Raw genomic sequence first — 15,578 nt, forward strand, 5'->3', positions numbered from 1 at the left:
AGCATACTATTTGAGAGTTAGGCTTTTCGCTAATGTCTGGATACACTAATTCAAAAAAGAAAGCATCATATGGAGGGAAGCCACACTAGACTAATTACCTCAAGATCAGTGATTGGATCCCAGATTCCAATAACTAGGTAGTGCTCTTAAAGGTGAACCACTGAGACAGAAGAAAACGAACTCCCTTGCGGACACTGCTGGTTCTTCACTGGAAAGGCTGGAAACTAGAAAACTAAAGGGACGTCATCCAGAAAGACACAAGCCCAGATATATGGCTCTGTGTCTCGGGAGTACAGCAGAGAATTTGGGAAGTTTTTAACGGGAATAAACAAGAATCTTTTCACAGTGCTCTGAATAAGGGGGAATAAAAATGAGCCAGATAACTAACTAACTAACTAACTAACTAACTAACTAACTACCTACCTACCTACCTACCTACCTACCTAACTAACTAAAAAATATAGAGAAGATAAACAAATCTTAACATTTTGCTACACTTGCTTCAGATTTTCTTAAGAGGACATAAAATATTACAAATACAGAAGACATAATCTCTTTCAGAAAATAGAAGAGGAAGAAATACTTTCCAACTTATTTTATGAGGCTAGTTTTTCCAATACCAAAAACAAGACAGTGATGATCCCTGAGAAGAAAACTATAGAACAATATTCCTCATCACTATAGACATAAAACTCCTTAACAAAATATTAGCAAATAGCCATATGTAAAAAGAATTAAACAGCATGACAAATTGGAGTTCATTCCATAAATGCAAGGCTGATTTAATAATTGAAAACCAATCGATGTAATGTGAAAAGAGAAAGATCAGAGTCATATAAAAAAAAATAGAAAAGCATTTAACAAAATTCAAAATCCTCATAAACCCTGATAAAAACTCTCAGAAACTAGAAATAAAGCAGAAATTTCTTCAACTTAAAAAACAAACAAACAAACAAAAAAATGAAAAAACCCTACAGCTAACATTATACTTAATGGTGAAAGATTGGATACTTTCCTTTAAGATCAAAAATAAGACAAGGATTTCTGCTCTCACCAATCATATTTAATGTAGTACTAGAAGTTCTAGCCAGCACAATAAGGCAAGAAAAAGAAATAAAAGGCATAGAGATCAAAAAGAAGAAATAAAGCTTGTCCCTATTTGCAGATGACATAATGGCCTTCATAGAAAATCCCAAGAAATCTATAAAAAGCCTAGAACTAACAGAGTTCAGTAAGGTAATAGGATGCAAGCTCAACATACAATATCTATTTTACTTCTCTGTTCTAGCAACAAATACAGAAACTATAATCTTTAATTCTATGATTACCACTAGTTTTGTACTGGTCTGAAAGATGACTGATTCGTAAAAAATAAATTGGTTCAGGGGCTCAGGGTAATCTGTTTTTTTGTGCAAGGTTATTCAGAGTGCTATTGGTAAAAAATTACATACTGAAGTAGAACTATAATTATTTTGAGGCTAAAAATAAAGTATGTGGCACTGTTTGAATATAATAGACAATTTTTATTTTTAATATATTATCTTTAATACTTGCAATGTACATTAAAACCATTTTATTGATTATTCACACTTTTTAGATTATTAAAGAAAGTAAGATAATGGATACTCATATTTTATCTTGTTAATGTCTCGAATAAAGCATTTCACTGATCGGTCTGTGTTAACTGATAATTAGGTGCCTCAATTATATTTTTTTATTAGAAGTTTTCATTACACACCAAATAAGTATGTTATAGTTGTAATTGGTTCTCATGGCCTTTGTAAAGGACACTGAGTTCTTTACAGAAGCATTTCTGTCTTTAAAAAATGATCTGTTAGTACCATCTTAATAAATTAAAACTATAGTTCATCTAACCCAAGGAGCTGCTCTTTCTCCTCTCTGGTTAACAATCTTCTATCCTGACTGCTCACTCAGAAAACTGGAGAATATACTGATGGTATGGAATATTACTCTGACAGTTTACAGTAACTAAACCTTGGCTCTCTATTTTTTAAAAAATGCCCTTAAGTGATTACTCATGAGCATTAACTCTATTCTCAGCATCTTGGAACACATGGCTCTTACAAGCCTCCATTATTTTCACTTTCACCTTAGCTGATGTGTTCTAGAAATGCAGAGACGGAAAGAAGATTCGGTTTATTCGTGCAATGTGCCTCTTTCCACATTGCTTAATATAAACCATTCACTATATTCTTTGTAAAAACTTCCATAAAAAGATATTTTTAGCAACTGCAGGACTCAAGTAAAATAAGTTTGATAGTGATAACGATATTTATTGAGTGTTTGATATGAAAGAGCTTTAAATCTATCTGACTTTACATTATATTGAGGTTGAGGTAGGTACCATAATTCTGATGAGGATGTTGAGCTTTAGAAAGATTGAAGGTCACACTGCTAATACTATATGGCAGAGCTAGGACTTGAACCTCAGTCCAAATGGCACCCAAATCAACTTTTAATTATTGTGCAAAACTATAAACACCATGAGACAGGGAGCAGGTCTGTCTTTTCTTAGAACATAGCAAAGACATCTATGGCCATATCACCCTGAACACACCCAATCTTGTCTGATCTCGGAAGAACCTAGCAGAAAGCCTTGAACCTACTAGGCATTTGGAACATATTTGTTGAATAAATGCAAAAAAAAAAAAAAAAAAAAAGAATCAGCTTGAAAATGGACTTCTTTGCATTTAATGTAAGTTACATTATTTTTATTTGTCATATCATTGGGGAAGAAGACAATTTGTCAATATTTTTTTTGTTAGAGTGTGTGATGTTTGCTAAGCACTGTCTGTTTAGTCTGCAATCTAGTTTTCATGTTTATGTTTATTTTTCCCCTAGTTAACTGCTCTAACATTAGAGTAAACTGTCATGAAGATTAATGCTTTGATTAAGGTCTCGGACAGTTAAAAGCTAGGTTTCCCATAAACACTGCAATTTAAATTAAATAATAGCTTTAAAAAAAATAAATGTACTAAATTGGCTAGGAATAAATACTAATGAAGATTGCCTTTTAAAATATACAATATCAGGGAAAGGCCAAAAAAGTTAAATACTGAGATATAGTTCTTGTAAACTTTCTTGTAAGCTTCCAGTTGTAATCTGTAATCTCTTTTTTTTTTTTTTCACAGATCCATAATTATGATCTATCACTGATTAGCATAATGCTCCATCCTAGTTCTGCTACCAGGCTTGAGTAGGAAGCATCTCTTAAATTACTCTGGGTTATTGCGCATTGAGCCATCATTCAGAGTGTCTGCAGTCTGCTGGCTTTGGAGCTTCTGAGCAATTCAGCAGATTTCGTTATGTCATAGGTTTACTTCCCTAGCAAGTGAGCCCTAATTGTCTTTTTAGTTTTATTCAAGGAAAAACTCCAGTTTGTTCTTCTAAAATTCTTGTTGTTAGTCCTTTTTCTACTTTTTGGCCTTTTGGCCAAGATACACAAGAGGGAAAATTTGTAGCCTTTTAAAATACCTTGCTGTTATCCTTTATTTTTTTAGTTAGTACATTTCCTGCCACTCCACTTCAAAGCCTGAGACTGCATTGTTTTTTTTTCCTTATGTGAGAAGTTCTCACCTTTCCTAGTGCCTTTCTGAGCAAGTTACATGGACTTCTTAATTTTAATCATTGAGATTGAAAATCATGTTTCCCCTTAATGATTCTATCAAGATTTCTATTTATGCTTAAACTTCCAATGGAGTAAAATAGTGTTTTTTTAAATTCTGTTTAGTTTTCATTTTTTAAATTATTTTTCACTTACAGATGACATACAATATTATATTTCAACTAGTTCTTGAAAGATTTCAAGTTTGAATCCAATTTTATTAAGATACAAATTAAAATACATGTAAACAGAATTCAATGTTTTAAAACAGCTGTGCAGTGATTTCTTCATAGGACTCTCCTCATAATTAAATTACTAAATCACTTTGCATCCTTCTCCAGGGCACACTGTCCCAGAGTTTTACTCTTTCCTCATAGAATTTATTTCTTAATTCGTATTCTGCAGCATCAGTTAATTTCTATTTTTCTCTAATTTGAAGACACCGGAATAGAACATCTTATGCCAAGTGGAATGAACATTTAATACAATGGGAATATTACTCTTCACAACTCTGTGATTCTACTGATCAGTATGCAGCTTAATCAAAAGATTCTTGCTAAATAGGACTATCTCGTTGCCATACCCACGTGAACTAAAATATAACTATTTTCCTTCTTCTCCTTCCCTCTTCTCTCTGCCCTCTACCCTCCTTCCATTCTTCCTTCTCTCCTCCTGCTCCTCATTCTCTCTTATCCTAACCAGGGTCTCCGTGGTCCTGAGGGAGCACCAGGAGAAAGGGGCTTACCTGGAGAAGGATTTCCAGGACCAAAGGTAACAATACCTTCTGTACTAAGAAAAAGTGTTTCATTTTGCATAGTTGTAAATTACAAATTTTTAAAAAATGTGTCCTAGACAATTATCAAAAGTGAAATATTTTCCTATCTTCACTCTATTAAATGAGAGAATATGTAAATTTCCCCTTAACCTGAAACTATAGGAAAATTTGCAATTATAAATAAGTAATTAAAACTTATATTTTATTGCATATGAAATTAGAAAAATCTCTTAAAGTAGTTTGTGGCCATTAAAGCCACGGTGATAGATAGAATCTTTATACCCAGAAGTTAAGTTATTGAGTGTAGCTATGACAAAGCTTTACTCAGATTTATTTTGTGAAACAGAGACAAGAAGTAGTCTTATAAATCAATTTGTAATAGTATTGCCATTAGTATAATAAAAAAGGAAATATGGATGGGAGGAGGGAACTGGAATTACCTTATTACCAAAAGGAGCACAATGTTATGAAAGACCTACCTTTTACTTGGCAATTCAGAATTTAAATGTTTCTATCTCTTCCCACATATAGTTCTTAGAGCTCAAGTTCCTTTAGACCAGGAATTGGCAAACTTTTTCTGTAAATGGCTGGACAGTAAATATTTTAGGCTTTGTAAACCACATGGCATCTTTTGCAACTATTTAACTCTGCTGTTGTAGCATGAAAGCAGCCATAAACAATGTAGTATAAATAAATGAGTGTGGCTGTGTTTCAATAAAGTATTTAAAAAAAAGCAGGCAATGGGCTGGATTTGGCCAATGGGCTATAGATTGCTGATCCCTGGTCTAGGCTGTTACTCAATATCTATGGTACATTTGCCAAAGGCCACACAGGAAATGATTTTCCAAAATACTTTGGTCTGTGTCAGCAAAATTTCAGAGTAAGTAAGGATACGTTTTGGAGTCCTTTGTCCTTTTTTAAAGTCTTTCCCCCAAACACACACACATGCATACACACACTGCCCAGAGAAGTACATGCTCTTTTATAAGTGTCTAAGACCTTCCACTTCAGTCATTTAGTCAGATCACTAAGATATTCTCAGTATGGCCTCACACTCTAAAATTGCCTCTTCTTAGCATCTTCTATCATGATCAATATTCAATGATCTATGAGAAACCTGAATATTAACTAGAGAGAAATTAATTAGGTAAAACAAATAATTCATACCACATTGTGAGTGACTGCTGGGTTGAATTTTAAGAAAGGCCTTTTTAAACAAATTTTAATTTGATGTAATAAATGGAAATAACATGTTCAATAAAGGTGATATTATTAATGCCCTTGACTAACAAAAGTGTCACTATCAGAAGACAGAGGCCAGCAATTTGGCATGACACTTCAGAAAATTTTATAATATACAGTTTCTTGAATTTTTGGACAGGGGGAGGGGGCATAGAGTAAATTTCTATTTATGTGTAGCCCAAAAATATCTGAAAATTTCAAATAGCCAGAAGTATTTCTCTTTTCAATCTGTGGGGTTTTAAGATGAATAAATAAGTGAGAAATGAATAAGTGAAACACTAAGAAGCATATTGCAGGGCATGTCTTAGTGACAGGTTCAACTGTGTGATATAACGCTACACTCCTGTTGATGATAACCCACAGCACAGCATTGCCCTCTATCTCATCAAAGAAAGAACACACTATATTCAGTGTTGTTTTAGGGTCGACTTTATGCAATTATACACTGTGGTAGCGTCAGAATATTTCACTCCCCAACAAGCAGGCCCAAAGGGAGTTTTCTTTTTGTGCTACTTGGGTTTGCTTTGCAATGATGTAGGGCTGACGTGAAGATATCATATAGAGAAGCGAAGGTATATTTTTCTGTTTCCTAGGTTCCTTGAAAATGTCCTTTGATTTTACTCTCCATTCAAATGAATTCATGAAATGAATGCTATTTCTGATCGCTTATATATATTTTTTCATGTAAAAGCACAAATTGTTACGACTTCATTGATATGACATTATGACCAGAGATATTCACGTGGGTCATGTGACTATATCCAAGAATATTTTATGTTAATTCTTTTAAAACTAAATTTTCAGTGAATGTTCATAAATTCTGATATAAAACATTTAATATTCAATCCTAGCAAGTAGTAGTTTGTATACTAATATCAGAGACGAATTTGCATTGTGTGATGGATCCAGTTGCAGTAATGTTAAAGAAATGAAAGATTGATTCAGTCAGTTGTGCTATATGATTGATTAGGTCCCGCATATCCAGATATTTCTGATTATATTGAGAATAGAGCTCTATTTCAACTTAGTGATGCTGCATATGTGTTCTGCTTAGATAAGAGTCCTTCCTGTTTAAGAGTGTTAAGATACAAATCTTGGAGTTACAAATCTTAGAATCAGTAAGAACTACCCATTTGCAGTGAGCAATGAATTTAGTTGCTTTGAATGCTTTGACTGTTTTAAAATCTTGATTTCTATAGTACACTGATATTCCTCCCATATACTTTCAGGGTGAAAAAGGTTCTGAAGGACCAATTGGTCCACAAGGATTACAAGGCCTGTCAATCAAAGGGGACAAGGTACTGCGTATAAAAGATGCCAATAAAATTATTTTTAAGTTTTTCTTTATGGATGTACATTTATGAACCGTATACAACTTGACAGCCATACCACACAGGTGTCCAGTTAATTATAATGCAAGTATATATAAGATATATTATTATGTAGGATGAATTATGATCTAGAAAATCCCATTATGTGTATTTACAGTAATGTCTCATTTATTTGGGTTCTGACTTCCAATAATCTTATCATCAGCCAAGAAGATTTGAAGCTAAACGTTAGCAAAAGAGACCTCTACTTAATAAAAATAGCTGCTAAAAACGTACTGACTTGACTTTATTACAGCAGTATATAGCCATCCATAGGCTTTTGCTAAAAACTATTACCTTAAAATGGGGCTAAAATAAGAAAATTCATTTAAGAAAACTAGTTTTGATGCCCTTCAGCAAGGACCAACAGGAATCAGCCTGTAGTCGAACAAATTTAGGTTTATTGACTCATCGCAGCAAGGGAGACCATATACCATGGGGAACTGATCACAGCTCAGTAAGTAGATAAAAGATTTTTTCTATGATTTGGACTTGTATTAGGTGATTTGGCGAAGTGTCTCAGAAAATACAAATTGGCTCTGGATTGGATGCTATCAGGAAGTGGGGTCATTTTAAGACTGGCTATTTTAATGAATCTTATCTAACAGGTGGGAAAAATGGAGCCAGGCTTATTTGTAACTGGTAAAGAAGTAGCAGTTACTCATTTTAGCCAGTATTGGGGAATGTTTGATCTTTCTTTTAAGGGAGAGGTGTAGACATTGTTTTCTGGTTTTGTCTGAGCTCAGACATGACTATGAGAGATCTTGCTTTTGTCTTGGTTCACTGTACAGAATGGCCATATCTGATACTGGTATTCTGTAAAATTGTTTATGTTCAACACCATGGCCAACTTGCCACTGATTTCTTTTTCACTAGTTCCTTTTTTTTTTATAAATACCTGCGGATTATAACCAGATTATACCCAGATTAGAAGTAGGGATAAGGCCAGTGATAGTAGCTACTGGAGGCCCTAAATACCAGTGAGAAGGGACAACTGCCAGAGGGGAGGGAATATAAGAAATGAAATGTGCAAAATATACAGATGTATCAAGTTGGAGTAATTACATGTCAATTTCAAAGCATATATATATATATATATATATATATGTATATATATGTAGGCGTACACAAATATCATTATTCTAGCATATATGCTAGAATATATATATATGCTAGAATAATGATTGATATGCATGATTATCTTAGGTGTTGTTTTTCAATCTTGAATGACTTATTTCTTTTATTTACTGGTAGCTGTCTCTTCTGGGGACTCTGTATTCAAATAGCAGAGATAGCGGTAAATAGTAAGTTATACCAATTTTAGATGTATTACAATTCTTGGTTCAAATAGCTCAGCTTTGATTGTAACTCCAGTTCCAATGTATTCTAAAAATATGTAATATGCTGTTTCTTCCTTTGGAGCAGTAAAAACTAAGTACAATAGAACTATTGTTTTATGAGTTCAGTAAGATAACTTTTCAAGGTATGATTGACATGACATTTGTGTTTTTACACCTGGAGCCCATGCAAAGAAAATACGTTGAAAGATCAGGACATTATCACATAGTAATTGCAAAGCTTTCATCTGCTAGTCCCTTACCAAATCAATACCGTCTTCCTTTTCCCTTCGTCCTTTGTTGCTTTTTTATTCTTTTATATATTATATAACATTAAATTTAGAGACTTTGGCATCTGTTTCAAGTGATAAGATAAACACCTCTAGGATAAAGGCTTTCAAATATAACTGGTACAAAACAAGGAAGTAGTTTTGATACGGAGATTTAAATGTAAATATCTGCACAAAAGAGGATCTCACTTGTATGCTTATTGAATATTTGCGGCATAGGAGTTATGAGTTGGGTTCTGGAGTCAGAGAGAGAGTGGGCTTGAATTTTGCCTCTGCTATCCAACAGTGTGTAATTGGGGCATTATTTAACCTCATCTGGAAAATGGGGATCCCTACTTTCAGAGGGTTGTTGTGAGGATTGAACGAGTTGAAACATGAAAAGCATTTAGCACAGTGCCTGCTGCATGATAAGCAACCAAGTTCTGTCTAAATCAGAATAATTCAGCTCTGAATTAGAACTTGACTCCATTACATTTTCCTTCCATAATATTTATTTACACTGAGGAGTGATAAAAAGTGGAACACTAAAAAGCATATTCCAGCACATGTCTCAGGGATAGGTTCAACATACTTTTTAATGTCAGATAGAGTGTGATCTAATGATATACTTTTGTTCATAAACATTTATTTAACCCAGGCATTGGCAATCTATGGGACTGGCTGGCTGTTTTGTAAATAAAGTGTTATTAGAACACAGGTACACTTGTTCATTTATGTATTGTCTATAGCTGCTTTTCAAACTGCCAAAGCAGCACTCATCAGTTATGAAAGAGACCTTATCATGCCCTCAAGCATAAAATATTTGTTGAAAGACACAAGGATGAATGAATATTGTTCTTCATACTAATAACGTGCATTGTTTCCCAAATTTATTTCATGAAAAGGAAAGGTAATCTTCTTTAATTTTGTTGCATTTACCTTAGATAATTTCTTAATTTTCAAAATGCATTTTAATAAGATTTGGAGAAAAATGGGATTTAGAAAATTTTAAAACATTTGTCCTCAATTTCTCAAATCCAAGTTTCCTTGTACCCTATGAATTTTACACTTTTAAATATTTCTGTTATGATCCTAACAGGAAGTGTTTGTGTCATATTGGTTCTTGTGAGAAAAATGATCGATAAATATAAGCTGATGCAAATTCTCACCAATTTAGACTAAATAGTAGAAATATCATTCTGACAGATTTGAACTACAAACTATTTAAAAGGAGTGGAGTTGGCTGACCTTGTCGAACCTTTTTACATTGTACAGATAGATTTTATTCCAGCATAATTCCTGATTAGCGAAGTATGAAAAAATTAGATTTTGCTTTATTGTTATATTTCTGGATTATTTTCTATACAGGGGGATTTGGGACCTGTGGGACCTCAAGGACCAATGGGCACTCCTGGAGTTGGGAGTCAAGGGGAACAGGTAATCAGTGCTTTTTACCCCTTGCCCTTTGGTACAACCTTCACTGAAGACCAGTCCTGCAAACACCTGTGAGTGTATTGGATAGTCAAATTGCGATGGAATTCACATCCAAAAGTGAATACAGGGAGGAAGAGTATGGTGTCATGAGATCTGTTTTTTAGAACTTCTAAGACTTAAAAAATAGTGTGTTTCTAGGTGCTATAACTTTCAATATTAAACCCTAATTAACAGTATAAGAGGTTGGGGTAATATTTTCTTTTTTAGTGTCCCTGGGGAGCAATGATTTATTTACTTGATGGTATGTGTGTGTATTTTCCCTCTTACAGCTTTGTGAAAGATTAAACCCCACTCTCTCCCAATGCCTGTAGAGCAACAGTTCTCAACCCCTGTCCATGTACCAGTCTAAAAAAGTAGTAAACTTAAAACAAAGTCCAGAATCAGAGGTAACTACTTAATGGAAGGGGCACCATTCCAGCACAGACGCAAGCCACAAACAGAGTTTATACAGACACTTGGCCCTTCTTGGTCAGAAGAAATAAAAGGTTTCTGATCTTATCTCTACATTCATGGTTGAAACTGCTTCCAAAATTTTCTGACCAGAACTACTGGAAAAGCTGGGCAATCTTGTTAGATCTAAATAATATGAAGATAATATACCAGTACTATCTACAGTTGTTGATCATATACATTTACCTACATAATCTTATTTATCAAGTGAAAAATAAATCCAAATTTATGCTGACTATCCTCCTGCACAGAAAATGGCAAGTCAGTTTGATTAAAATTTGTGATTAAAGTTTGATTATTCCTTTGCCCCGAGAATGAACAGTGCTTCCTTTATCTGGGATAGTGGGAGAAAGGATAAAAAATGAGATAATTTCAAATTTTATTGTTAACATTAACTCTACGTTTATTTCTAACCATCTTTTAAATAATTAGTATATTATTATTGCTGTTAATCCAGGCAACAGCAAAGTTGGAGTTACTCTCCTTCGCTGGTAAAGATCCTAGTGTAACAAGTCAAGAGGATTAAGGTGCAAGAGAAACCAAGATAAATCTGTAAATAAATATTTAGATAATAATTAAGGCTGGATATTTTGACTACCTGAGGATCATGATTCGATGATGTCACCAGGCATTTTCAAGCTTTGTAGTTTATTTGCTGATTCCAGCAGGGCTTACATTCTGGTCCCCGGAGTGGCCGCACAGTACTGTCACATCCTGGGTCTTGTGGTGTTCCTGGTGCTGAGTCACCACTATAAGACTGAAAAAGAGGTTCAAAGAAAGCCAAGTCTTTCCAGATGGCCTGTGAATTCTGGACCTCCCACCTGCAGCTTCTTATTGCCTTTAATACTGGTTCTTGGTGAAGGTTGTCATTTAGCTTAAACAATAACAACAACAACAACAACAACAACAACAACAAAACCCCAAACCTTCTTGACTTGTTTTCTCACCTCCTTCTCTTCTTTACCAAGGGAAAAAATTTTTAAGGTAGACATGCCATATGGAGCTTGTCCTATTGGATAGGAGATTGAATGGAATGTACTATTTGTAAACTACTCTGAACAAGAAGAGAATTTGTTTATCCTTTTAAGACAAATTCTTTAAATTCTACTTAAATTTGCCTTAATTTATACAGTTAATCATTTTTCTTCCTATCTTTAATTTAACATGTTTATCTATTGAATTCCTGTTATTACTACATCTTCCTATTCCTTTTATAGAAATGTTTTCCCACTCATTTGTTTATGAGGAAACTACTGTTTTCATTTTCAGCAACAAGCTTATAATATCCTTCAAGTGGCCTGAAGATTTTCATTAACTAATTGGAAACCTGACCACCTCAAATATTTTATAAAATAGAATATAAATAACCACATACACATGTGTATGCGCATCCCTTTGAAAGTTTTTGTTTCTTACCCCATTTCATGCTACTTGTAGACTACTATAAAAGTTAGGAAGAATTCCTTCTCATAAAGCATCAATATTTTGAACCTTGGCTTCTTTAAATTGTTTAGAGTGCCTCACCTTTATCAACCAAAGAAAGGAGAATATTAGTTTTAATTTAAAAATGAACAAGCAGTTCTATCATCTAGCTAGAGAAAGGACATAACATTTGTAATTTTAAAAATCATGTTTCTGCAACCATTATTTGCACAGTCAAGGCTTGTGGTATGTAAGCAAAATAAAAATCCTAGTTTGTTTTTTTCTTCATCATCTTTTAAATTGTTTTCATTGGAGGAAATTTTTTTTTTTCCTACCATGAAAAGAAATTACCAGCAGACTATAGACTTTTCTTATCACTTTTAGTTAAAAGAGAGTAATAGGGTCACTGTCAGTTGCAAATCACAGTTTTGAGTATCTGGTAAAAACTAGTCAATATATTAATCTTCTTTTTCCATCTTTACTTATCTGGTACAAGCTCCATGGAGAGCCTGTGCTTCATGGGAAGAAATATGCTTCTCATTTCTCCCAGTCTGAGTCAAGGGTGGGAGGAAGAGAGGGGGCATAGAGGTTCTTTCTTGGCTGGTCTATTGTCAGATGTCTTCTGGTCTTGGCAGATGTTTGATGCTGACACTCTTCCTTGTTGGGTTCTTGCACTGGCCCCTCTGTTTGACCCTCCTGGAATATGAATGGAGGACTCTCTTCCTCCAGTTGTTTCTCCCCGTCAGCCTCTGCTTCTCTGGGAGTTTACTCTATACTGACTCTCCTGTTGGATTTCCATTATTCTTCCAGGTCATCTTGGGCAGGATTTGAAAACAGTTCCAGGCCTGCTCTGTCTCACACATAGAGTACATCTGGTCCACAGAAAAAACTCGTGTGGCTTTTGCGCAAACTCTGGATGCACAAACTGATTCCACCCCAACTCTCTCTTGGCTATTACAGTCCATTTTAGTATTCTCAGGAACAAGTCACACACTGGTCCCTATGTCTCCAAAAGAAAAATCAAGGTCTTTAAATGGTTTCATTAAAGTTCTTTTTTTAGAATGGGGTAAAGAGAGAAGCAACTTAAACTACTCTCATTTTATCTAAAGAAAAATTTTTATGAGTACTTTCTCCAAAGAAGAACTTCAAAAATGCTCTCTCCTCTCCTTTTTTATACCCAAAATGCGAGTGATAGTCAAATGTTTGACATTTGTCAGTGTGTTGCCCATTGTTTATCGCTTCTTATAGCCTGGGTCAAACCTTCATTTTATATATATATATATATATATACATATATATATATATATATATATGTATATATATATATATATATATATGTATATATATATGATATAGGGTTGTTTGTGTGTGACTGAGATGTGAAATAGGTTAACAAGATGGAATTTTATTTCCCTTATTTAAAACTCCAAACTGGCTCTATTCTTCAGGGTCATCAGGGATTTAGCCTTCTTCACTCTTGCTAGCTGCTATTCGGAGTGTGCTCTCTTCAGCCACATGGTGCAGGATAACCACCATGTCTTCACTGCAGTCATGGAAAAAGGGTGTAGAGAAGGAAGAGGCATATCTCTTCCGTTATCTTGACCCTGAAATGACCCACATCACTTCCAGTCACATTCCATGGGCCAGAATCCAGTTCACGTGGCAGTATTTGGCTGCAATAGGGACTGGGACACTCGGTCTTTATTCTAGGCAGCCGTGTGGACTAGCTAAAATTTCTCTTACTATGGAAGAAGGGGGGAATGCATTTTATGTTTCTATTAGCAGCCATTGCCATCTCTTTCAACAGATATTAATATGAGTAAGCCATTATGGGATACCAACTAAACTCACTCTACAGAATTTGAAACTACTCTTTATCATAATTGTTTTAACTGTCACTATTTTTTAAAATTTTATTTTAAAGGGAATCCCAGGTCCTATTGGTCTACCTGGTCCTCAAGGACCCCCAGGACAAGGCTCACCTGGTCCTAAGGTAACTTTCTCAGTGAGAAAGGAGTTTAATATATTTACAATCTAATTGCTATTTTCTGACCAGTGGCCAGTGCATTTGGAAGGCAGCGGATAAAATGAACTTAAAAATCAGAGCTCTCTACTTAATGTAAATATTACTGATATTCCTATTGGTTTAGAAAATGTAATATATATTCTTTATGTTCTTAGAAGCTTTCATTTATACAATCTCCATTTATTGTTTTATTACTTTTATTTATGAGACCATGTTCAGTAACTCAGGCAATAGTATCAGTAGAGACTACCTGTGGTCACATCTCTCTCTGGATTGGCTTATTTTCTTTCTTGCCAACACTCCCACAGTAGGGCCAACTATTCAAACATTTAGTTAAAGATAAGGAGTCAGAAGTGGCCCAACAAATAAACATTTTCCATGAACTTAGGAATCAAATTATCTCCTAAATTAGAACTATTATTTATCCCTGGGGGAAAGGCATGGTACCTGTTCTTTAATTAGCTGTCCTTGATATTGCTTCAAAGAATCACTAATCATTGTTAATAAATAAAATACTTCTGAGAGGTCTCACTTTCAACTACACTCTTCAGTGATGCCCACGTAAGAAGCACCTCAAAAGAACACTGTTACTGTCCTGGAGATTTATGATTTGGGGCACATCATCAAAAGCTCATGTTGTTCTCTCTGGTGACAATACTGCTCTAGGTCAGCAGTCATCTTGGCTTCTCGTGTGTCAGTTTTAGTCATTGTGGAATATAACTGCCTATCATATGAAGCTCAGTTTTCTCTTATTTTGTTGATGTAAGAGAGCTATTAAGAGATCAAAGACAGGAATGCATTACTTTTATTTTGCTGCCGTAGTCAATACTCTTCAAATGCTCTTTTCTTACTAGGGAGAAGTAGGCCAGATAGGACCTACAGGCCCTCGAGGACCAGTGGGGCTTGGAGTACAAGGCCCAAAGGTGAGTCGACTATGCTTCTCAGAGCAGTTAGATAATTTACGTAATATTATATAAAGTTTCATTTATATCCAAATGAAATGCAGATCATGCATATGTCAACTAACTGTTACTTTACCAAAGTAAGTTATTCAGAAGAGGGTCTGAGGCTCAGTATAACTCTTATTATTTAAGAACTAAAATTTTGGTTTATTTTAATGACTGCTAATTGTTTTTTTTCTTCATTTACTTATTAGCATCAGAGGTCCTCTTTTGGCATAGAGCGATTCTTGATTCTTTAAGAACATTATTGCCTACCATATTATAAAACAAAGCACCTAGAAGGATTTAAGTAAAGGTTATTTCCCTTCTTTTGTTTTGTGGCTTCCTAAGAAATTCTTTCCCTAAAGCCGAAGTAAGTCCCCTGACTTCTGTTATCCAGTAAATTTATATCTCAGCACACTGTTTGTTTCTCTTCCTGTTACCACTTATCTCAACTTACATTTAATTTGCATGTTTGTTTTGAATTACCATTGACTCTTGAACAAGCAGGGTTTGGGGTACTGACTCCCCTCCCCCATGTATAACTTTTGAATCCTTCAAAACAAGTCATCCTTTGGTGTCTGCAGGGGCCGGAGGTTGGTTCCAGGACCCCTGAAGATACCAAAT

General features: G+C 34.6%; 1 protein-coding gene across 2 annotated transcripts in view; it reads left to right on the plus strand.

The window, feature by feature from the left end:
• The window catches only part of COL28A1 (collagen type XXVIII alpha 1 chain), a 130,435-nt gene that overhangs the window by 40,685 nt on the left and 74,172 nt on the right, over nt 1-15,578 (plus strand). For both annotated transcript variants that reach the window (XM_039878025.1, XM_039878026.1), the window contains exons 14-18: nt 4,328-4,396; nt 6,872-6,940; nt 9,987-10,055; nt 13,909-13,977; nt 14,865-14,933. In XM_039878025.1, the coding sequence (XP_039733959.1) occupies nt 4,328-4,396; nt 6,872-6,940; nt 9,987-10,055; nt 13,909-13,977; nt 14,865-14,933 (345 nt within the window). The remainder of the gene's footprint in view (nt 1-4,327; nt 4,397-6,871; nt 6,941-9,986; nt 10,056-13,908; nt 13,978-14,864; nt 14,934-15,578) is intronic.

The sequence above is a fragment of the Pteropus medius genome, unplaced genomic scaffold (genome assembly GCF_902729225.1).
Source record: "Pteropus medius unplaced genomic scaffold, Ma_sr-lr_union100, whole genome shotgun sequence".
Taxonomy (NCBI): domain Eukaryota; kingdom Metazoa; phylum Chordata; class Mammalia; order Chiroptera; family Pteropodidae; genus Pteropus; species Pteropus medius.